Source organism: Magnolia sinica, chromosome 2 (assembly GCF_029962835.1).
Source record: "Magnolia sinica isolate HGM2019 chromosome 2, MsV1, whole genome shotgun sequence".
Classification (NCBI taxonomy): domain Eukaryota; kingdom Viridiplantae; phylum Streptophyta; class Magnoliopsida; order Magnoliales; family Magnoliaceae; genus Magnolia; species Magnolia sinica.
The window spans coordinates 10,073,788-10,093,222 of record NC_080574.1 but is presented as its reverse complement, the minus strand read 5'-3'; the positions used below and the strand labels follow the sequence as shown (position 1 = coordinate 10,093,222).

The 19,435-nt window shown below is 41.4% G+C and overlaps 2 protein-coding genes across 4 annotated transcripts; one reads left to right on the top strand and one right to left on the bottom strand.

Annotated features, from left to right (window-relative positions):
- The first annotated feature begins 3,904 nt into the window (after positions 1-3,904).
- LOC131234404 (O-fucosyltransferase 7-like) lies at positions 3,905-12,560 on the top strand. 2 transcript variants are annotated; one of them, XM_058231262.1, is made up of 13 exons: positions 4,173-4,211; positions 4,634-4,735; positions 4,972-5,077; positions 5,195-5,262; positions 7,097-7,237; positions 7,714-7,802; positions 7,899-8,079; positions 8,201-8,329; positions 8,430-8,563; positions 8,686-8,899; positions 10,667-10,851; positions 10,952-11,047; positions 11,482-12,560. In XM_058231262.1, the coding sequence occupies exons 5-13, from the start codon at positions 7,130-7,132 to the stop codon at positions 11,633-11,635; spliced, it is 1,290 nt and encodes a 429-aa protein (XP_058087245.1). In that variant the 5' UTR covers positions 4,173-4,211; positions 4,634-4,735; positions 4,972-5,077; positions 5,195-5,262; positions 7,097-7,129; the 3' UTR covers positions 11,636-12,560. The 2 variants fall into 2 exon arrangements, with proteins under 2 accessions (XP_058087238.1, XP_058087245.1); XM_058231255.1 differs by lacking the exon at positions 7,097-7,237 and having other exon boundaries at positions 3,905-4,211; positions 4,981-5,077.
- A 2,531-nt stretch (positions 12,561-15,091) lies between these two features.
- LOC131234391 (histone H3.3) lies at positions 15,092-17,982 on the bottom strand. Of its 2 annotated transcripts, XM_058231234.1 has the most exons (5): positions 17,921-17,982; positions 17,589-17,660; positions 17,081-17,157; positions 15,740-15,830; positions 15,092-15,617 (listed from the first exon to the last, which is right to left on the bottom strand). In XM_058231234.1, the coding sequence occupies exons 2-5, from the start codon at positions 17,658-17,660 to the stop codon at positions 15,447-15,449; spliced, it is 411 nt and encodes a 136-aa protein (XP_058087217.1). In that variant the 5' UTR covers positions 17,921-17,982; the 3' UTR covers positions 15,092-15,446. The 2 variants fall into 2 exon arrangements, with proteins under 2 accessions (XP_058087217.1, XP_058087227.1); XM_058231244.1 differs by lacking the exon at positions 17,921-17,982 and having other exon boundaries at positions 17,589-17,681.
- Between the last annotated feature and the right edge of the window lie 1,453 nt (positions 17,983-19,435).

Here is a 19,435-nt window from a genome sequence, read left to right as displayed (position 1 = left end):
GGGTCTTTGATGTGCCGTATTAGGAACGTTTGTACTGATCCAGCCATCTAAACCGTCCGATATGGTGATAAATGGCCAATTGCTTGGACTGTGAGGTTGATATGCATGTGGACCGTTCATTTGGGTAGAAACGATCCATGCACCTAAATTCTCGTGACTGGACCGTTCATCCTTTATATTGTCTCTGGATAATTTGACACCCAAAAATCGCTCGAATTTTTATTATGTCTAATATGTCACGTGCGTATAAAAGAATCTGTGTAGAATGTCCAATCCGTGAAAAGGATGGGCCATACAATGATATGATCATGTAATATAAAAATCAAACTGATCCACTCATCAATTGGGGCCCACCATCAAATTCAATCACGGCCAACGATATGACGGAGTGTAATGTTGTGGGGGCCATCCAGCGAATGGATTAGCCTATTTTCTTATCAGGTAAGATTCATGGTTCAGACTAGCTTTTGCGCGAAATGGATTTTCTAAGAGAAATGTCTCTATCACAATTTTTAGAACAGCTGCCCTGTTTGGCCATTTCCCTTGCATGATTGCAAGAAAATGACAAATCTCAACCACAGGATATGCCCATAATACTGGTTTTCTTTTCTTTTTTTTTGTATCGGGCCCACAGTTCTATAATCCGGACCGCTGGTTTGGTGTCGATGGATGGACCATGTCTCAGGAATCTTCTCGACAGGCAATCCAACCGTTTTAAGTTAGGGGCCTTCAAATGGATTGTGAAGAGTAAGACAGACTCCCATGTTTGCTTCGCACCATTGACAAGATGGTGCTGATTCATCTTCCTCACGGGTGGCATTGATGTACAGCTATCCAGATTACTGATTTGTCGGCCTCATTGGATGGAGCATATCTCTGAAATTATACTGATCAAGCAATCTAAGCCATCCAGTTAATGGATATCAAATGGACGGTTAAAATTAAAAGTATTGATAGGCCCAATTCGAAAGAAACAAAAATCAGATGCTTAATAGTATATAATCTGTGCAATTTTTAGTTATGCGCTATCGGCAATTCGGTCAGAGATCTGGACGGTCTGGATTGCCACACAGCTATAACATGCAAAGGTTTTAAGAGTCACCGCCATTTTTTAAATGGTGAAAAACGTACGTGCGAGTCTAGCCTGTGATGAACGGGTGACCTTTAAACGGACAGTAATCGTTCCTCTCAACATGCCGCTTATGCAGGGCATCTGTACCGTCAAAAATAGGCCCCACTACGAAGATCATCTGGGACAAAAACTAGGATACACCGCGCGTAGGTGGGCCCACGGTTTTGGAATCAATGACAACCGATGATCCGATTCAACATATAGGTGGGGCCCACCCAGCGAGCAGATCATCCAGACCTTACAAGGGTAGTCTTCATGGTGGGGCCTAACGTTTTCACCGTCGTGATGTGCTGCAGAAGTGGCCTGTTGGGGACGCGGATTGCCTGTACCTCCGGACACAGGAAGTTCCTGTAGTGGGAAGCTGTGTGGGGCCCACATATATTCCTGTGGTAAATCCACTCCGTCCATTAGTTTTGCAAGAATAAAATAGTACACGATTCTAAAAATCCTGTTGAAGGGGAAATGGTACAGTACAAGACGTTGCGGTACAGCTGTCTGTATGCGGTGGTATCTGATCAGTTCTGATCAGTTCAAAAGAAGAAAACAGATTCTCGCCCAGACGTTGGAGGAAAAGCTGGGAAAGCGAGGGCTGGAATTGCATTGGCCCCATCCGTCTATCCGTCTCCCAAACTGTTATCATCTACATCCGCCTGTTGAAGGGGAAATGGTACAGTACAACACGTTGCGGTACAGCTGTCTGTATGCGGTGGTATCTGATCAGTTCTGATCAGTTCAAAAGAAGAAAACAGATTCTCGCCCAGACGTTGGAGGAAAAGCTGGGAAAGCGAGGGCTGGAATTGCATTGGCCCCATCCGTCTATCCGTCTCCCAAACTGTTATCATCTACACTAACGAACGCAAATGGACGGCCCCAATCGCTCACTGATACGTGTACCTTGAAAGTAGAGTAATGTGAAGTTTCACCATTTTCAAAATGGTGGTGACTGCGTGTACGACAATATGCACCGTTCAAACCGTATACCCAATCTTGAATGTAGCATAAAGCAAAAATTACAGCGATTAACCATGTGGCTTTTCGCTTCGACATTGGACCACTGACAACTTTACTTTTAATCGTCCATTTGGCAAACCTCAGTTGGATGTTAGGATTGCTCGATCGGTATGATTTTCCAGATGTGCTCCATCCACAATGTGCCCCAGAATTTGGATGGTCTGGATAGCATACAAAAGTGCCTCACACGACGAGGATGAGTCACCACCATTTTCAAAACGTGTGTGAACTACCACAAATATCTGGCCGTTCAATCATCTCCTACAACAGGCAACCTATCATCCCCATTTTCAAAATGGAACCAAAATTCCACCTGCAGTTCTTGCTCCACGTGCGACGCTCGTGTCATTATAGTAGGGCATGGATTCTATCGGTACAACCGTCACATATAGAACATCCGACCGATGAAAAAGGTGGGACACACCTTGATGAGTTGGTATGAGAACTAGGCTAATCAACTTATCTGGCGGAACATAAAGAAAAAATCCAAGGACAGCGAAAGGAATCATCGGTGGACTGGTGTGGTCCACCCAATCAGTGGATTAACCTGATCTTCAAATGAGTGCATTAGCACGGTGTGGCCAACCTTTTTTACGGATTGGATATTCTACAAATGTGACACGAGGCACGATCTAACATAGCGTTATCAATACGGGACAAACTAAACCGATATAACGGCCGTAAGCACATTCGATTTCGGCGTCGCCCGTTTGATTCGTTAGCAACCGTTACGGGAAGGCTAGTAGTAAATGCGGGCCGGAATCGTATACAACCGGTTGTAAGGAACGCAGGCAACATCCGAGATGTGTGGGGCCCAACGTAATGTATGGTTTACATCCAGACTGTCCATCCGTTGCTTCATCTCATATTCACCGCACGTAACATAAATAACTTCAGTAGATAAAAATTATATGGGACACTGCAAGGGAATAATTTAAATCACGCCTAAAGCATTTAAATTCACGCGGTGTGGCCCACATAAATTGGATCAAGCTATTTACCCTGGCGGACCCACCTGATTAACGGGTTAGATGGAAAATTAAAAACAAGCTCGCTCCTGGAAGGTTTCTACCAGGGAAATACAGTGGGCCAACGAAAGGTGGTAACGGTTTGCAGAGGAACACGGTGCCTCTGGCATCTCTCTTTAAAACTGGAAGTCTGAAACAAATCGGCTACGGATCTTGCTACTAGCCAATGGCTAGAGGTCGATCCTCTGTGGGACCCACCATGATGTATGTGTTTCATCCATACCGTCCATCCATTCTTCCAGATCATTTTATATATGACCCTAAAAATGAGTTTAATCCAAATCTCAAATGGACCGCACAGTGTTGATTGAACACTCACCATTAAAAACTTCTTGGAGGCTGCAAAAGTTTTAGATCAAGCTGATATATATTTTTCCCTTCATCCAAGTCTTTATGACCTAATCAACATGTTAGATGTCAAATAACCATTACAGTGGGCCCTAGGATGTTTTTAATGGTGGAAATTCAATCACTACTGTTTTTCCATGGTGTGGTCCACATGAGATTTATATATACCTAATTTTTGGGTTCTAAGACCTAAAATTATCTTTCAAAATGGATGGACGACGTGGATAAAACACATATGATGGTGGGGTCTACATATCACCGACCACTAGCCACCTAGCTGGTGTCAGCGCCACTACCCAACCGGCGTCCGAACGGACCCGACTCTTTTACGGAGAAACTGGCGGGTGCACCGCGGGAGCACCAATTTAAGAAACAACAGCAAGAGAAGAAAACGACGAGACCAAGAAAATCAAAGAAGAGAGTGAGAAAAGAAATTACACCTGTAGCCAAACACTGCTCTCTGTTACTTCTCTCCTTCCTTGCATTCTCCCTTCAAATACGGAGAACGAGAGCGATAGATTCCAATCGTTGTCTTTGTTGCATTTGAGAGAGAGATGCAGAAGCGCAGGTTAAGGTCCGTTCTCCGGCTATCCCTCCTCCGCCTGCTGCTAACGTGCGCCATAAGCACAATAGCCCTCGCGGCTCTGCTCGCAGTTCACATCTTCCCTTCCTCTAAAGTGCAGCTCCCCAAGGTGATTTCCAAATTCCACAACCGCTTTTCCCTCTCTCTCTCTCTCTCTCTCTCTCTCTCTCTCTCTCTCTCTCTCTCTCTCTCTCTCTCTCTCTCTCTCTCTCTCTGTGGTTTAGGGTTCTTATTTTAGTGTTACAGAGGATGTTTCGGTTGAGAGATTTTACAAAAATGCCAAAGATCTGTTCTTTAATTTCTATATAAAGTAGTTTTATCCGTTTTTGTGTTGTATGGTTTATCTAAATCTTTTTTTTCTTTTAGGAATTTGGATCTCATTTTTGGACTTTTTTTTTTTTAAATAGTTTTCCTTTGATTTTTTGTTTTGTTTGTCGAAAATGCTGGTTGTTTGTCGAAAATGCTGGTTGCTGTGGTGAGATCGCAAGCTGATCTTTGGATTTTTATTTTTATATATTTTTTTAACGGTAGCAAACACACGAAAGCGGTTTCCGTAAATGGAGCAGCGAGCTGAGCTGGACTCGGGAGTTCTCTCCGCCCCCATTGTCCAAAATACCCCTGCCGTCACAGAAGGTGATCGTGTTTCTTGAAATTGCATTTAATTACCATATTTAGCGATCTTTATGGTCATTATTCGACTACATTTGATGCAATTGTTTCTCTTTTTCTTTCTTCCATCTGTTGTTTGGGTTGTTGAGATGGTCGAATGAACGGTTGGATTTTGTTAGATTTCAAGTGGGATATAGATATATGTCTGATCTGTTGATGCAAAGTAGTCATACATCTTCCATGTTTTTTCACTCTTCTAGACTTGACAGTTGGATGCTGCAAAGAGGTCGGAATTCCAGAAGCTGTGGAAGCCTCCGCCGAATCGTGGTTTCCTGCCCTGTGTAGAGCCCAGCGAATCGTATTTGCGTAAGGAATCAGGGGTCTTTGGACTCTTCTTCTTCGAATTTGCAATTCCATTTGCTCTGGTCGTGTTTGGTTGTCATTTTTTCCTTTTCTTTTTCCCTTTTTTTCCAATATCTTCAGCTCCTACAGAATCGCGGGGCTACTTGCTCGTTTACACCAATGGTGGGCTTAACCAGATGCGAGCAGGGGTAAGTAAATCTCTCCCTCTCTAGATATACACCACTTCAAATTTCCAATATGATAGAGACTGATATGGCAACATATGGGCCCGTGTTGCCGCCCTTTATAATGTATCCGGGTGGGCCAATATAGATCTGTTATAGCCACATCAGATATCTAAAACCACGATCCTTATCATGCATGTCAATGAAGATTATACCTTATATGTACTATGTTGGGGAAACAATCCAGTGCAAGAAGCAGACGGCGAAGTTAGTTGTCAAACACTATACCAGTACATGTGGTCTATACTTACGTGACCAAGTCTGTTTATCCATTGGTGCCAACCATGGATGAGGCATAGGCCAAAAATCACACAGGTTGGATGATCCTAGCTGCTGACTGGAGGATTCTTTCACATTGATCGTTGACCATTGGTTGAGCTTTTCTCTAACCATCCATTGGCAAACCAAGAAGAAAAAAAATGCTCCAATCAGCTGGTAGGATCATCCAAGCTAAGTGATGTTTGGCTACGCCCCATCCATGGTGTGGTCCAATAGATGAATAAAAATGCCTGACAATTAACACGTCTTGCATCTAACAGTGGATACTTTCTATATATGTGTATATGTACATACATACAAAGGCGTTGAGATTCTCTATCAACCCAATATGAAGTGGGTGAGCAGGAAAACAACATGATTCTACTCTTTACTTGCTTTAGATACATATTTTTTGGGAAAATAGGAAAGATAAGTAGACATGCCTGTTTTTGCATAGTCACCTAAATAACTTAGATGGTAGCTACCAGAATAAGTTCTAACTCTATCTAACTTATACAACTGTAGATTGAGTTTTCGTGACTTATTAAAAAGAACTAAAAGTCTGTCCTCATAGCTTTCTGGTAAGCATCTACCAGGTCACTCATATGTCACATTTTCCATTCATAAATGTACCCTTTACTCTTTAGGAGTTTGGATTATCCTTATTTATCCCAGAATGAGGAAATATGGATTTCATGTCATCTTGGGACCTGACAGAGGTTTCACCGAATTAGCTTCTGCATAGATACAAACCACCCAAGCAGGTTTTCTTTTTTCTTTTTTGTTTTTCTTTTTTCTTTTTCTTTTTTTTTTTTCCCTAAAAGATCGTGCTAATTTTTATTGAAAAAGGAGGACAAAGTTCCTCACAACAAACTACAACCAAACATGACCAAACGGAATCAAAATAAGCTATGGGAGAAAAAGTCCCATGCAAAACTTACTGCATGAGAATATCTATATCTAAGGTGAAGCAGAATCCTGGGTGTTGCACAGTGTGCCTCCATGGCCTACACAAGAACCATTACCATTTTTCAAAAGCTTATATACCTCTGCAATGGTATTATCAGGTGCTTCTTAGTGACCTGTATAATAGATAAGCACTCATCTAGCATCAACATTCCAAATTGAATTAATCCTTGGGTTTGGGAATTTCAGTTCCATGCAAATGTTTCAGAGTTTTCAATCAAATTTTCAAGATCAAGTCAATACGATAGTTCTATGGTTTAGTTTCCTTACACCTGTCAGACCTGAATTTTGGTCCCAGATGACTCCCATCAAGAAATTTTTCAGTGTTATCCATCCCTATAGCCTTAACACTAAGAAAAATAAGCAAGACACCATTGACTTATTTTCAGTGGAAGGGTAATTTTAGTCCCTCCATGACAAGTCTAACAACTACCATAGATATTGGGTATCTTATCTTTTTCTCTCATTGCAGACAACCACCATAGATATCAGGTATGTTATATTTTTTTTCTTATTGCAGACTCACCCCCTTAAACTAAGTGAACTAAAGGTGGGTTTCATGTATATTTTTCAGTGAACAAAAGTTTGTTCTTGCCAATAAAAGTAGATGGGCTTAGTGGGTCTGATCTCCAAACCATTGAAGAGCACTCCCACTGTAGAATCTCACTTCCAATCTTGGATTCCTTACCTTTCATGCCAGTTATTGCCATTGCTGGTATTACTCCATATGGTCCATATTTGGCTCCAACATTGCTGACAAACTTGTTCTTTATTTGTCATAGTCTAGATATAATTTGAAAACCCATATTTTTTAATTCTCTACTGTTTCTGTAGATGCTTCCTATGCCTGGGAATGGGTTGGCCTGGTCAGGGAATCTTGACACTCAGTTATGAATGGAATAAAATCTACCAAGAGGCATTGATCCGTTTTATAGTTTTTTTTTTTTTTAATCACTACTGCACCTTACACTTTTAGTTTTTATCACCTGTATTACATCCTTATGGAGTTCATAGATTATATAGATCGTTTCCAAAAAAAAAATTTATGGTTATATAGATATTTTATAGAGATTCTTTTGGAGCTCACAGTCCACATTGTTATATATTGTTATATAATGCGAGGAGTAGAATTGTTCCAGTACCGATAGACACGAGGTAGTGCTAAAAGGTAGTGTCATCTTTGGGTGACAGATATGCGACATGGTAGCAGTTGCCCGTATCATAAATGCCACCCTCGTTATTCCGGAACTTGATAAAGAGTCATTTTGGCAAGATTCTAGGTACGAACCATCCTCACGTTCTTTTTCTGGTGTCATATTTATTCTCGATCTATCCTGCATTGTTGACTACTTGAAAAAGTTACTTTGGAATTGCAGTAACTTCTCGGATGTCTTTGATGAAGAACATTTTATAAGTTCTTTGGCTAACGATGTTAAAGTCATAAAGAAACTTCCAAAAGAACAGGCAACAAGCATTAAAGCTGTTAAACATTTTAGAAGCTGGTCTGGAGTAGAATACTACCAAGATGAGATATCTGATATGTGGGATGAGTATGAGGTTTGTTGGTTATAATGGCACATTTGGTAATTGAGATGCAATTCTTCTATTAAAATCAATTTAGTTGATCCTGTTTGATGGTAGCGACACATCAGCCTGGTGTAACCCATCTTTACTGCAGGTTATTCGAGCTGCTAAATCTGATTCTCGCCTTGCAAATAATAATCTTCCTCCAGACATTCAGAAGCTGCGCTGTCGTGCTTTTTACGAGGCACTTCGTTTTGCCCCTCAGATTGAGGCGTTAGGAAAAGTAATACTTTACCCTTCTTTTAAGTTCCACTGTGGCCGTATCATGGCTGTGGTTACTGTAATCCGCTTCATCTAATATTCCAGTGGCATTGATGCTGCAGTCATTGGTGGAGCGAATGAGATCATATGGTCGTTACATTGCTTTACATCTGCGTTATGAGAAGGACATGCTTGCTTTTAGTGGATGCACATATGGTTTGTCCCCAGCAGAAGCAGATGAGCTAACCAAAATCAGGTAAAAAAAATTTAAAGCATATTGTATAGCCAGTTGATTGGTTTTGTTCTTTCTGGGAATTTCTGCTTTGGCAAACTTACCATTTTGTATGTTGATAAACCTGCTTTCATCCGTCTTTGCAGGGAAAACACAGCATATTGGAAGGTGAAGGATATTGATTCCAGGGAACAAAGGACCAAGGGGCATTGTCCTCTAACTCCGAAGGAGGTCAGGATGTTCCTTACTGCTCTAGGATATCCATCAAACACCCCCATATATATTGCTTCCGGGGAGATCTATGGTGGTGAATCTCACATGGCTGATCTTGATTCCCACTTTCCAATATTAATGAGCAAGGTATGCAGTGCAAAACCATGTGTTGTTTCTTTTTTCAGCTTGTTCCTATTACTATTTTTGTGTTATCAGTAACACTTGTTTATATGGGAAACATGCAACTACATACTCTGTTTGCTTATTTTATTTGCTCGACATTTTATTCCATGGGGAAATGGTTAAGCATATAACCGTACAATGCAAACTATTAATCTGCTCTAGGAAAACTTGTACCAGCTAATGATCCATTAGAATATCCCCACTGTCAGGCTTCATCGTACATCAGGAATTAACTTTGTACACAGGAATTGAGTGTGGGACTCAAGTCTTTTATTAAAAATTTAACACCTTTCATACATGTAAGCAAAAGGGTTTGCAAACTGAGTGAAAGATAACTCGTTTCAACACTGAGGCCTTGGTATCGATCCCTAGTGGGGGTGGCTAACAGTGAAGTGTGAACTGGCAGTGGGGTGTACTAACAAGCTAACAACAAAAAAAGGGTTTGCAAACCATTGCTCAAATCTTTATCATTTTGCAGTTTGTCAAAAGAGGGGCAAATGAAAACATTTTTGGATGCATAAAAGTGATTGTGATTAGCGTCTTCTTTTAGGAAAATGGCCACAGCTGAGTTGAAGTACAGATAGTTGACGTGTAGATTCTACAAATTTCTTATAGTGCTGAACTAATTTTAGTAATCATATTTGGAAACATTATTAATCTTGCAACTAGATAGTGAGAGTTTAGCAGCTTGGATTTGATGAAGCTGCATCAAATACTGACAGTGGCAGAGAAAGGGGCCTCAATGGAGGTTGTCAAATATGGATGGACTCTTAATGATGTTCCTGAACCACTGCTACAGCAGTGATGGCCCTCATGGAATCTTGGAAGAACCACTAAGCTTCATTGATAAATCTAGCCCTCATGGAATAACCAGTAATTCGACCCGACTCGACCCAAAACTCGATCCGGTTAGACTCGACTCGATCCGAAACCCAACTTGACCCGACTCTCTAACCCTACCCGCCGCACCCTAACCCGACCCGATCCCAAACTTTCTCTCTCCCTCCCTTATCCTCCTCTTCCAAGCCCGGCAACCACCCACCACCATCACCCTCCTCCTCCTCCTCCTCTCTCTCCTCTCCACTCTCTCCCTCCCTCATCCTCCTCTTCCAAGCCCACCTCCTCCTCTCTCTTCTCTCCACTCCCTCCCTCCCTCATCTCTCAATCTGACTCGGTGCCAACTCGACTCGACCGGTACTTCTGACCGGATCGGACTCAGTCCGGATCAGTCCAAGCCAGACCGAACTCAGATCGAGTCAGGCATGCTAGACTCGGTCTGGATCAGTCCAGGCCAGACCGAACTCGAATCAAGTCAGGCATGCTGGACTCGATCTGGATCAGTCCAGGCCAGACTGAACTCGGATCGAGTCAGGCATGCTGGACTTGGTCTGGATTAGTCCAGGCCAGACTGAACTCGGATCAAGTCAGGCAATGTTGGACTCGGTCTCGAGTCGGATCGAATTCGGGTCAAGCCTATTTCAAAACCGGATCGAGTCTTGTCAGCCCTAACTCGGTCCGACTCGACTCAATGCCCAGCTCTACCCCCACCTGAACAGGTAAATGGTAATGGTCAAGATGTGTTTTATGGGCCCTCTAGGTCAGAAGCTAATGAGAGAATTAGTACAAAGCATAATTATCAACTGTGACTTGACAATATTCCTTGCAACTTTGGTTACTGTGAATCCTTCATGTAATTCTTATTTTGTACACATCTCTTCGACATCCGGACAGGAAAAATTATCATCAGTGGATGAGCTGGAACCTTTCATGCCTTATGCATCTCAGATGGCTGCACTAGACTACATTGTGTCAGTTGAGAGTGACGTTTTTGTTCCTTCATACTCTGGGAATATGGCAAGGGCTGTTGAGGGTCACCGCCGTTTTCTTGGCCACAGGAAAACAATTTCTCCTGACAGGCAAGATGATGCCATTTCTTTCAACCCACTCTTTCCTCAATCTCTTGTATTTGGAGAACTGCAAATGGCTATAATTTCATTATTTTTCCTTCTCTATCAGAAAAAAACTGGTTTGCCTGTTTGATAAGATAGAAAGGGGATCACTCAAAGAAGGCAAAAAGCTATCCGATCTGGTTGTGGAAATCCATAAAAGGAGGTACGTGTAATGTCAATTCTGTTTCTTCATCGTGACGACATTTATAGCATCCTTGGCTATTCAATTTTGTATGAGCAGGGCCCATGGTCAATTGACCCCAAACGTCAATGTGATGGATCCCACTGCTGACAGACCTCACCCCAAAATCCTCAATGTGCAGTCATAAAGAAAGTGGCCTGCAAATCAACAAATGGAAATAAATACAACTACATTCCATTCAACTGAAGAGGCCATACATAGTATGCGTAGGATCTGCCAATGCGAGATGTTTGGGACATCATCTAACCAGGGTCAATCACCAGATACAGTTTGGATCAGTGACCATGGGTCCCATATTACAAACTCAAAACCTGAGGGTACCATGCATGTTCTTGCATCGAGAATCATATGATATTATCATATTTGGACTTGACTTCACTGTGCTGGTTGCACAGACAAGGGTCGCCACGGAAGAGAAAAGGCCCTGTTTCTGGAACAAAGGGTATGGACAGGTTCCGATCTGAAGAAGCATTTTATGAGAACCCTTTACCAGATTGTTTGTGTTGGAAGGAAATGCCTGCTAGAAACAGTTCTTTGGCAACGAAATAGATTATAATACTAAAAAATATATCAAATCACTTGGAAGCAATCTTGATCGTCTTCAGCCACTGGCTTTGTTGCATATTCATTGCTTATTTATTGAAGCTCCTGGAGCTGCTTACGCCATTCTAGTCGAGCTGTGCGACGATGTATATTTTGAGTGTATGTAACAGGAAGGTAAAATTCAAGTGTAAATGACAACCCACGGCAACACGGCAGTGATAATGGTCGTTGGGTTAGGTTAGTGTAAGGGGGGGAGGGCAACCATGGAGAGGAAGGGCCTTTCATTTGTGTATGTGTAGTTGGGTCAGGCAGCAGATGTATACAACTGGAAATATATATATATATATATATATATATATATATATATATATATATATATATATATATATATATATATATATATATATATATATATATATATATATATTCCCATGTATTTGTTACATCTCACTTGGTTGGGTGGTTATAGAGATGAATAAAAAGAGACTGATGTTTCTTCCTATGCAACATGCACCTCTTGTTTTTCAATTATAATTTACAAGTACATTTCATTGCTAACGTATATTCTCTCACCATTTTTTTATTTTTTTTTTCAGTGTGTTTGCTGGGATGGTATGAAATTTCTTGGCTTTCAAGCACAGCATTTTTGGTGCTGTTGAGCAAAAGATCCCATCCCAGCAGACTCTGGATTAGGCAATATGATGCTGTTGGTTCTGATAGTCCAGTGCGTGGACCACCTTGGAGGTCCATTCCCAGAAGCCTTGCTGATTGAAAGTGCATACATAGATACAGCATGGAAAGAAACGCTCTTATAAGCAACAGTCCCATCCATAAATTGTTTTTTCTTATCAGCTGATGCATTAGGTGGCTTTCAATCAGGCCAGATGAATTCACATATACACCAATATTAATTAGAGGTTACTGTTTGATATGGACCTGTGGGATGCACTTGTGGGCAAACACTGGTAGGTGTGTCCCACACGATTTCCCCTTGAACAATCTAAAGGTCAACATTCCTTCATCCAGGTGCATGTCTATGATACTGTTCCTTTCTAATCCTCTCCATGCCAGGGCATCCTAGGATCTCCTTAGAGAAATCAAGCGAAGTATGCTCCATTCTCAATTAAGCTTCCTTTACACGATCTTCATCATCTCTTGTGGCCATCCTAACCATGAATCAATGATGTGATTAGCTCTTTTTCGCTCCCTTAGTAGTTAGGCAGATCACTGGACAAAGGTTGTTCATCTTTAACTTTTTGAAGGTCCTTAAAAATGTGACATACCATCAGATCCTGTGGGCCCACCCATCCAAGCCTTTCAGTTACCATTCACTACACGGTGCACAGTATTCCCTAAATGCTACTTCCAACTTCAACTTACCTCTACAAATCCTTACTAGAACAGAGTGAGGGCCCATTTAATTGTAGAAGGGTTCATGCCCTAAGAGCCTTGTCTTAATATTGATAGGCCTCGTCAGGCCTGTCTACTATTTGCTGAAACCTTCTCTTGCAGCGGCTAGAGTCAGCTCTCGTGTTATTTGTTGAAGCCTGTTGGAGTTCTATGAAGCCCATTACGCCATATAACATGAAAGACATTATGTAGAATAATGGATGAATCCCTTAAAATCAAGTTTTGTGGCCCACCTAAGCTTTCAATCATCAAAATATATGTTATGCCCCTTCATCCTAGTAGAACCCCATTAATGGGTTGGATTTACAATTTAGACAATCTTATGAGCTCCCTGACATTATTTGGTGTCTCCTTCCCAGTTGTTGCCTGTTGCATGACCCACCCAAGCAATGAATTGGGATAATATTTTATCCAAGGGCATAAAATCACGATTCATATGTGATTTATGCATCAAATATCACCCCGAGAGAGGCAACAGGATCCCTAAATTTCTCAAGATCCTAGCATTCTTCCCTCTCAACCAACGACCAACTTTTTCACTAACAACCGTAAAGCCTAGACAAGGCAATAGCAGCTACAACTTGCTACCAAACGGCTCATCAAATCTCTGGCATGGACCGTAAGGGGTCACACCATTGGAAAGGATGTCAAACAATTCCTTAAAAACCTCTAAATTCACTTGGTTTGACCCACCCAAAGTCTCAGAATAGCCGATTTATGGTTCACTGGTGGGCCATCTAACAAATGACTCGAATGACATGCACAATCCAATTAGAGATCCCAAGAGCAATTACGATTTAATTAGAGATTCAATTAGAGGCAATTACAATCTAAATAGAGATCCTAGGAGCAATTAGTCTGATTAGATATTTGGGTAGGCAGTTACATGGAACCCATGAAACTACAGGCACCCCATGAAACATGTTAATCAATTTAATCAATCTTCTCACAAGTACCACTTGTTTGGAACTTCATACCCATGTTATAGCCATGAATATTTGCTCCAACACACCCTGACGTATCACAGGTGTACCACCAGCCTCGTCAACATTTGAAACCTTCAATGACACATCTCATTTGTTTGATAGGCACCCCTTGGATGCGAGATGGCTCAAGTTCAATTTTAGAATTGAAATAATCAAATAGATGGCATTCATCTGCCCTCTTTCTCCACCATAAGCCGAAACTAGGGACCTAAACTGTTGCAACATTAGTAGAGAGGACTCGGATTCGCAAACTTACCTTTAAGGCTTATTCATTGGGATCACATCATGTTCCATTCATCATCTTGATGCCCACAATGGAGCCATCAAGAGTTGTGCGCTTCAAGGGCTAGGAAATGTCTCCTAAATGTAGGCACAAAACAAGGCATGAGCCAAAAATTACAACGGGCACACAAGGCAATTGCCACCCATGAATTGCACCATTTGAGTTGGTAAACGGCAATTGCCTGATTAAGTCCCCATTGAATTAGGATCCCAAACTGGGAAAAGCGTAATTGCCTTCCCTCCCTGGAACAGGGATCCAACGAATGCATACCCGGATTAAAAAGCGCTTTCAATTTGACTTCCAAATTTGTGAATAGTACCACGGGAAGAGTGACAACGCCATTATAAAAATAAATAATTAATTTTTTTTAATAATAATAATAATAATAAACTTGTTTGAACCAGGGGTGCAATCAGGTAGGTTTGAGTCACAGGTTGTGGGTCAACCCACGACCTACCAAACATCAAAGGAACCCAACCTAACTATTTGCTTCGAATGTGGATCATTTTATTTTTTTTATTTTTTATTTTTACCTGAGGCTTACTCATCTACAGTGGGGGGTCTCCATGTGCAGTTCAGATCATGATAGTTCTAAAATTCACATATTCAACCGTCGAGCATCAAACAGAACACACCACACCTTCATGCGATTCCTGGAGATGCCAGAAACGCTCCCCACAAATAAGAAAGCAGCACTGCGTGCAATTAGCAATGCATATCCTCCACCCACCCCCACACAGCATTTTGCATACCAATTAATAAAATAATAAATAAAGACGACAATTAGTGAACTAATAAGAGACATTACCACAGAATGGAATAGTCTTTGAGAGTTCAGAGAGTAAACATTTTTACCTCCCTCCAGACAATAAAACGAATTGAAAACAGAATCACGCACATCTTAGTACTAAAAATCCTTTAACGGACAGACAACCACATCAACACAAACCACAGAAAGGAAAAAAAAAAGTGATAAGAGCAGTTCAAAGCATATGTTCAGAGAACGCCATGCGACTAGCCAACTATTCCCTAACATATCATACCGTTTGTATATGCATATTAGATTTTGAAGGGATTAAATATGGAAAGGAGGGAGGGGTCAATCTTAGCATCCATCTGATGAAGATGTTTCAACAGATCAAGCCCTCTCACCACGGATCCTCCTGGCCAGCTGGATGTCTTTCGGCATGATGGTCACCCTCTTAGCATGGATGGCGCAGAGATTAGTGTCCTCAAACAGTCCAACCAGGTACGCCTCTGCTGCCTCTTGCAGAGCAAGGACGGCATGGCTCTGGAACCGCAGGTCAGTCTGCATATGCCCCCACCAACAAATAACAAATACATGAGAAGACTTGGCAACTTTCAACTATGCAACAAAAACAAGAGAAGCAACCCCCAGCTAACACTAATTCATCCCTCCTACACGCTCACCTTGAAGTCCTGAGCAATTTCTCGGACAAGCCTCTGGAATGGCAGTTTCCTGATCAGCAGTTCTGTGCTTTTCTGATACTTGCGGATTTCACTGAAAGTTGAAGTTCCAATTAAAGAGGCATTCAACTACCAAAAAAGAAATCCAACAACATTGGGGGAAAAAAATGCACGTGCATCAACATGATCAAAGATGAACAAAGATCCAACAACGCAGCTACAAAATCACACACCTACAAACCAAAGCCAAAATAGACACAACAGCAACTACACTAGCATGTAGTAAGAAAACAAAAACACTTGTGTCCAAAATACCAATTTTTCTTTTTCCCATCTTATATTACTCAGGCAGCAGACAATGATAGGAACCATAGTCTCCATGATCCAAGACATTCGTACAGCAGACCCAGTGAGAATTGGCAATATTTGGGCTCATGCAAATAGTAGGCTCATCATGGATGGCCAATAAAAAGCTACCACAATAAAACCATCCAATAATCAGTGTACAGATTGAAGCTAGAAACAACATACAGATGGTCCACTGGGCCTACCAATAACATTGCAGCAACTGTACATGAGTGAATTTAGGTCCATCAACCAACCATGTAGAAGCAATCCCAAATGAACATTTCATTCACTGAAATACAACCCACTGGACAGGATATTTGGCCAGAAGATAAGACATTTGTAATTCAAACCAAGCATCATACAATCAACAACAAAGAACACCAATTGTGAAAACACCACAATACCAGCATAGCCAATAAAAAGAAATACAAAAAAGAACCAAGATTCAAATTATAGCATGAACTCGTATCATCATATGAATTTTCATAATAGATTGTCATGTAACATACAATTACTTCAGATATGATCAAACTTGGTGTGATAGACTTCCCACTAAAATTGTGAGGTGAGGAACAAAACAACAATACATTCCAATAAAATGAATTTCTATAGGAATGCATTGATGATATTCTCAATACATTTCAATGTTGTGGAAAAAAGAATTGATCATTTAAAACCGGTTGCATGGCAAAGCCCATATTCTCATGCATACAGAATTTTTTTCTCTTTCATATTTGAAAACAAAATATATTTGTACAATACTTGTAAAAATAAGTCGTATGGGATCAGACACTGGTGATAACTTTCAACAGAAGGTAATGCTAGATCTGATCAAAACACACACCCAAACACAATACATTCCAATATTATAAACCCTTGATAACAAGAACCCAATTACAGAGTAACTGCCACAATAACTGAAACAACCCAGGCAGGATACAGGCCAATAAATTAAAAAGATGCACAAATGGAATTTCAAGAAAATTCAGTATATACCGAAGAGCAACAGTTCCAGGGCGGTATCGATGGGGCTTCTTCACTCCACCGGTAGTTGGGGCAGACTTACGGGCAGCCTAACATTAAAAATAAATAAATAAATAAATAAATAAAAAAATAGGAACTTCTAAGGCAAATTGCATACAATAAAAATAGAGTAACCTGTAACCATATGGTTATCTACAGTTCATGCAAGAGTGGCTCACAAATCAGTGACCCTGACCGTTGGCCTGATGAGCCCCAATATGGATGGGATCATGCACTAAATCTACCCAGATATGATGATCCCACTTCCTTATCCATCTTTTCACACAGTGAAAACTGAAACTGCAATTTGACCACATCAAGCGCATTTTGGGGCATGGCTGATCTACAATAGGCCCACATCAAAACAACGGCCCAGATCACCAAGCTGTCAGCCGCACTTGTAGAAACCAAAGAAGGCCCAAAATTTACAATAAACATCATTGGTCAAGAATCATACAATTTCACATGATAATCAACTAACCTTGGTGGCAAGCTGCTTCCTGGGAGCCTTTCCTCCCGTCGACTTGCGAGCGGTCTGCTTCGTACGAGCCATCTGCAAAATTGCCAGAAGATCCTACGTATGATATAAATTCGCCAAAAACTACCAATGTCTTCAAGAAAAATTCTTTTCTTACAACAAAGACACCAAAGAAAAACCCTAACCCTAAAAAGGAAAGGATCGGAAACCTAGAAACCCTAAATCTTCAGCCGTAAATTGAATTCAAGGCAAGAAAAACCAACGTAGAAGAACACCAAATCCCTAATAGTCAAGAAGAAACCCTAAAAACTGAAAGAGAAGAAGATCTTCCATACCTCTCTCCTTCTATTCCCCTCCGATCAGAAAGCAAAAGTCGTTTCTTTGAAAAAAAAGATCAGAGAGGGGAGAGGGAAAGCCCTATTTATAGCCTTCTCTCCTCCCCAGTAGCCGATAGAATATTACGCGTTCCTGGGGCAAGATCTGACGGCCAGAAGACGCTCCCGTTGTGTTTCTTTGAACAGCGTCGGACGGCTGAGATCTATTCTAGTTAAGCGACACGGATCGCGGATCTGGAACCTCGAGAATTATGGTTGCGTCTCTGTGGGTAGTCCACCGAATCAGGGTCCGTGCTGACCCTCAACCGTACACATGGCAAGTTGTAAGGAGAGCCACGCCATCCAACTCTCTATCCCGCCTTGGCTTGGAGCATTACCGGAAAATCACGAGCCGCTCTGGAATAACTCGCGCTATGTACCCACTGGGGTTACTTTCTCTCTCGACCAAGAGACACGTGGGTGGATCTTTCACAAAATCCAACCCCGTCCATTAGTCATGATACTAATTTTAACCGTTGAAGCCAAAAATCATTAGAAATTCAGGTAGCCCCCATCACAGAAAATAGTGGGGATGTAACACCCACCATTAATTTTGTATAGGACCACCATGGTGTTTTATACGCCATCCAATCCATTCGTCCATCGTGCCTTAACATGGTGAAATAGTAAACCAAAAATCACAATAATTTAAAATTCAGGTGGGCTATAGCACATGAATTTAGAGGTTTTAGGTATAAAGCTTTTGAAATGGCTAACTTGAGTGTTGGATCATCTTAATTTTTGGAATAAACGACCAAAAATGAGTGGTTTAATTGATGGATGGATTGGATTTTGTGCACGTTAATCTGTTCTCCCAAGTCAGTGGAGTAACTCAGTGTTTTTCAAATTTTAGCCTGGGATGTTAGTATTAGCTTGTATACGATTTTCTCGGTTTTGTTTTGGAACACTCAATATTGTATTTCTAGCCATCCACCTCAAAGACATAAATTGAGTGGTTAGGCTTGATTTATCGGTCTGATTTTTTAAGCATATGCTACATCCAATGTGGGACCGCAATTTGAATGGTGTGGATGCGACAGGTGTGATTAGGATGAGTACCACCATTTCCAAAACGATGCTCGACTAATGTAAGGATTCTTGCCCCCAAATCGGAGTTCCTGAGGACGTTCATCAAGCTGGACGACGTGTTTAGGTTATTTGGACATAAAAAGGGCGGATCAGTTATCAGGAGGGAAAGGATATGTATGCCCAAGTGTCCATTTTCTTTCGTAATCGTGGCCCATTTCAGTGCGTGTTTGTCCCTACCGGATGAACGACTCGGATGTCACGTGTGGGGATTGAGATACATTCGTTTCTTCAGGCCATCCATTTGGTCTGTACACTATGGCCCGGAGGACTTGACTTTACACTGGAAGATCTTTGTGGGTCCCACCTGATGAAAAGCTTGGATCTTGCTCACACGTTCTATAATGTCACGTGTGGTTGGTGCGGATGGGATGGACCAGACCGCCCGTG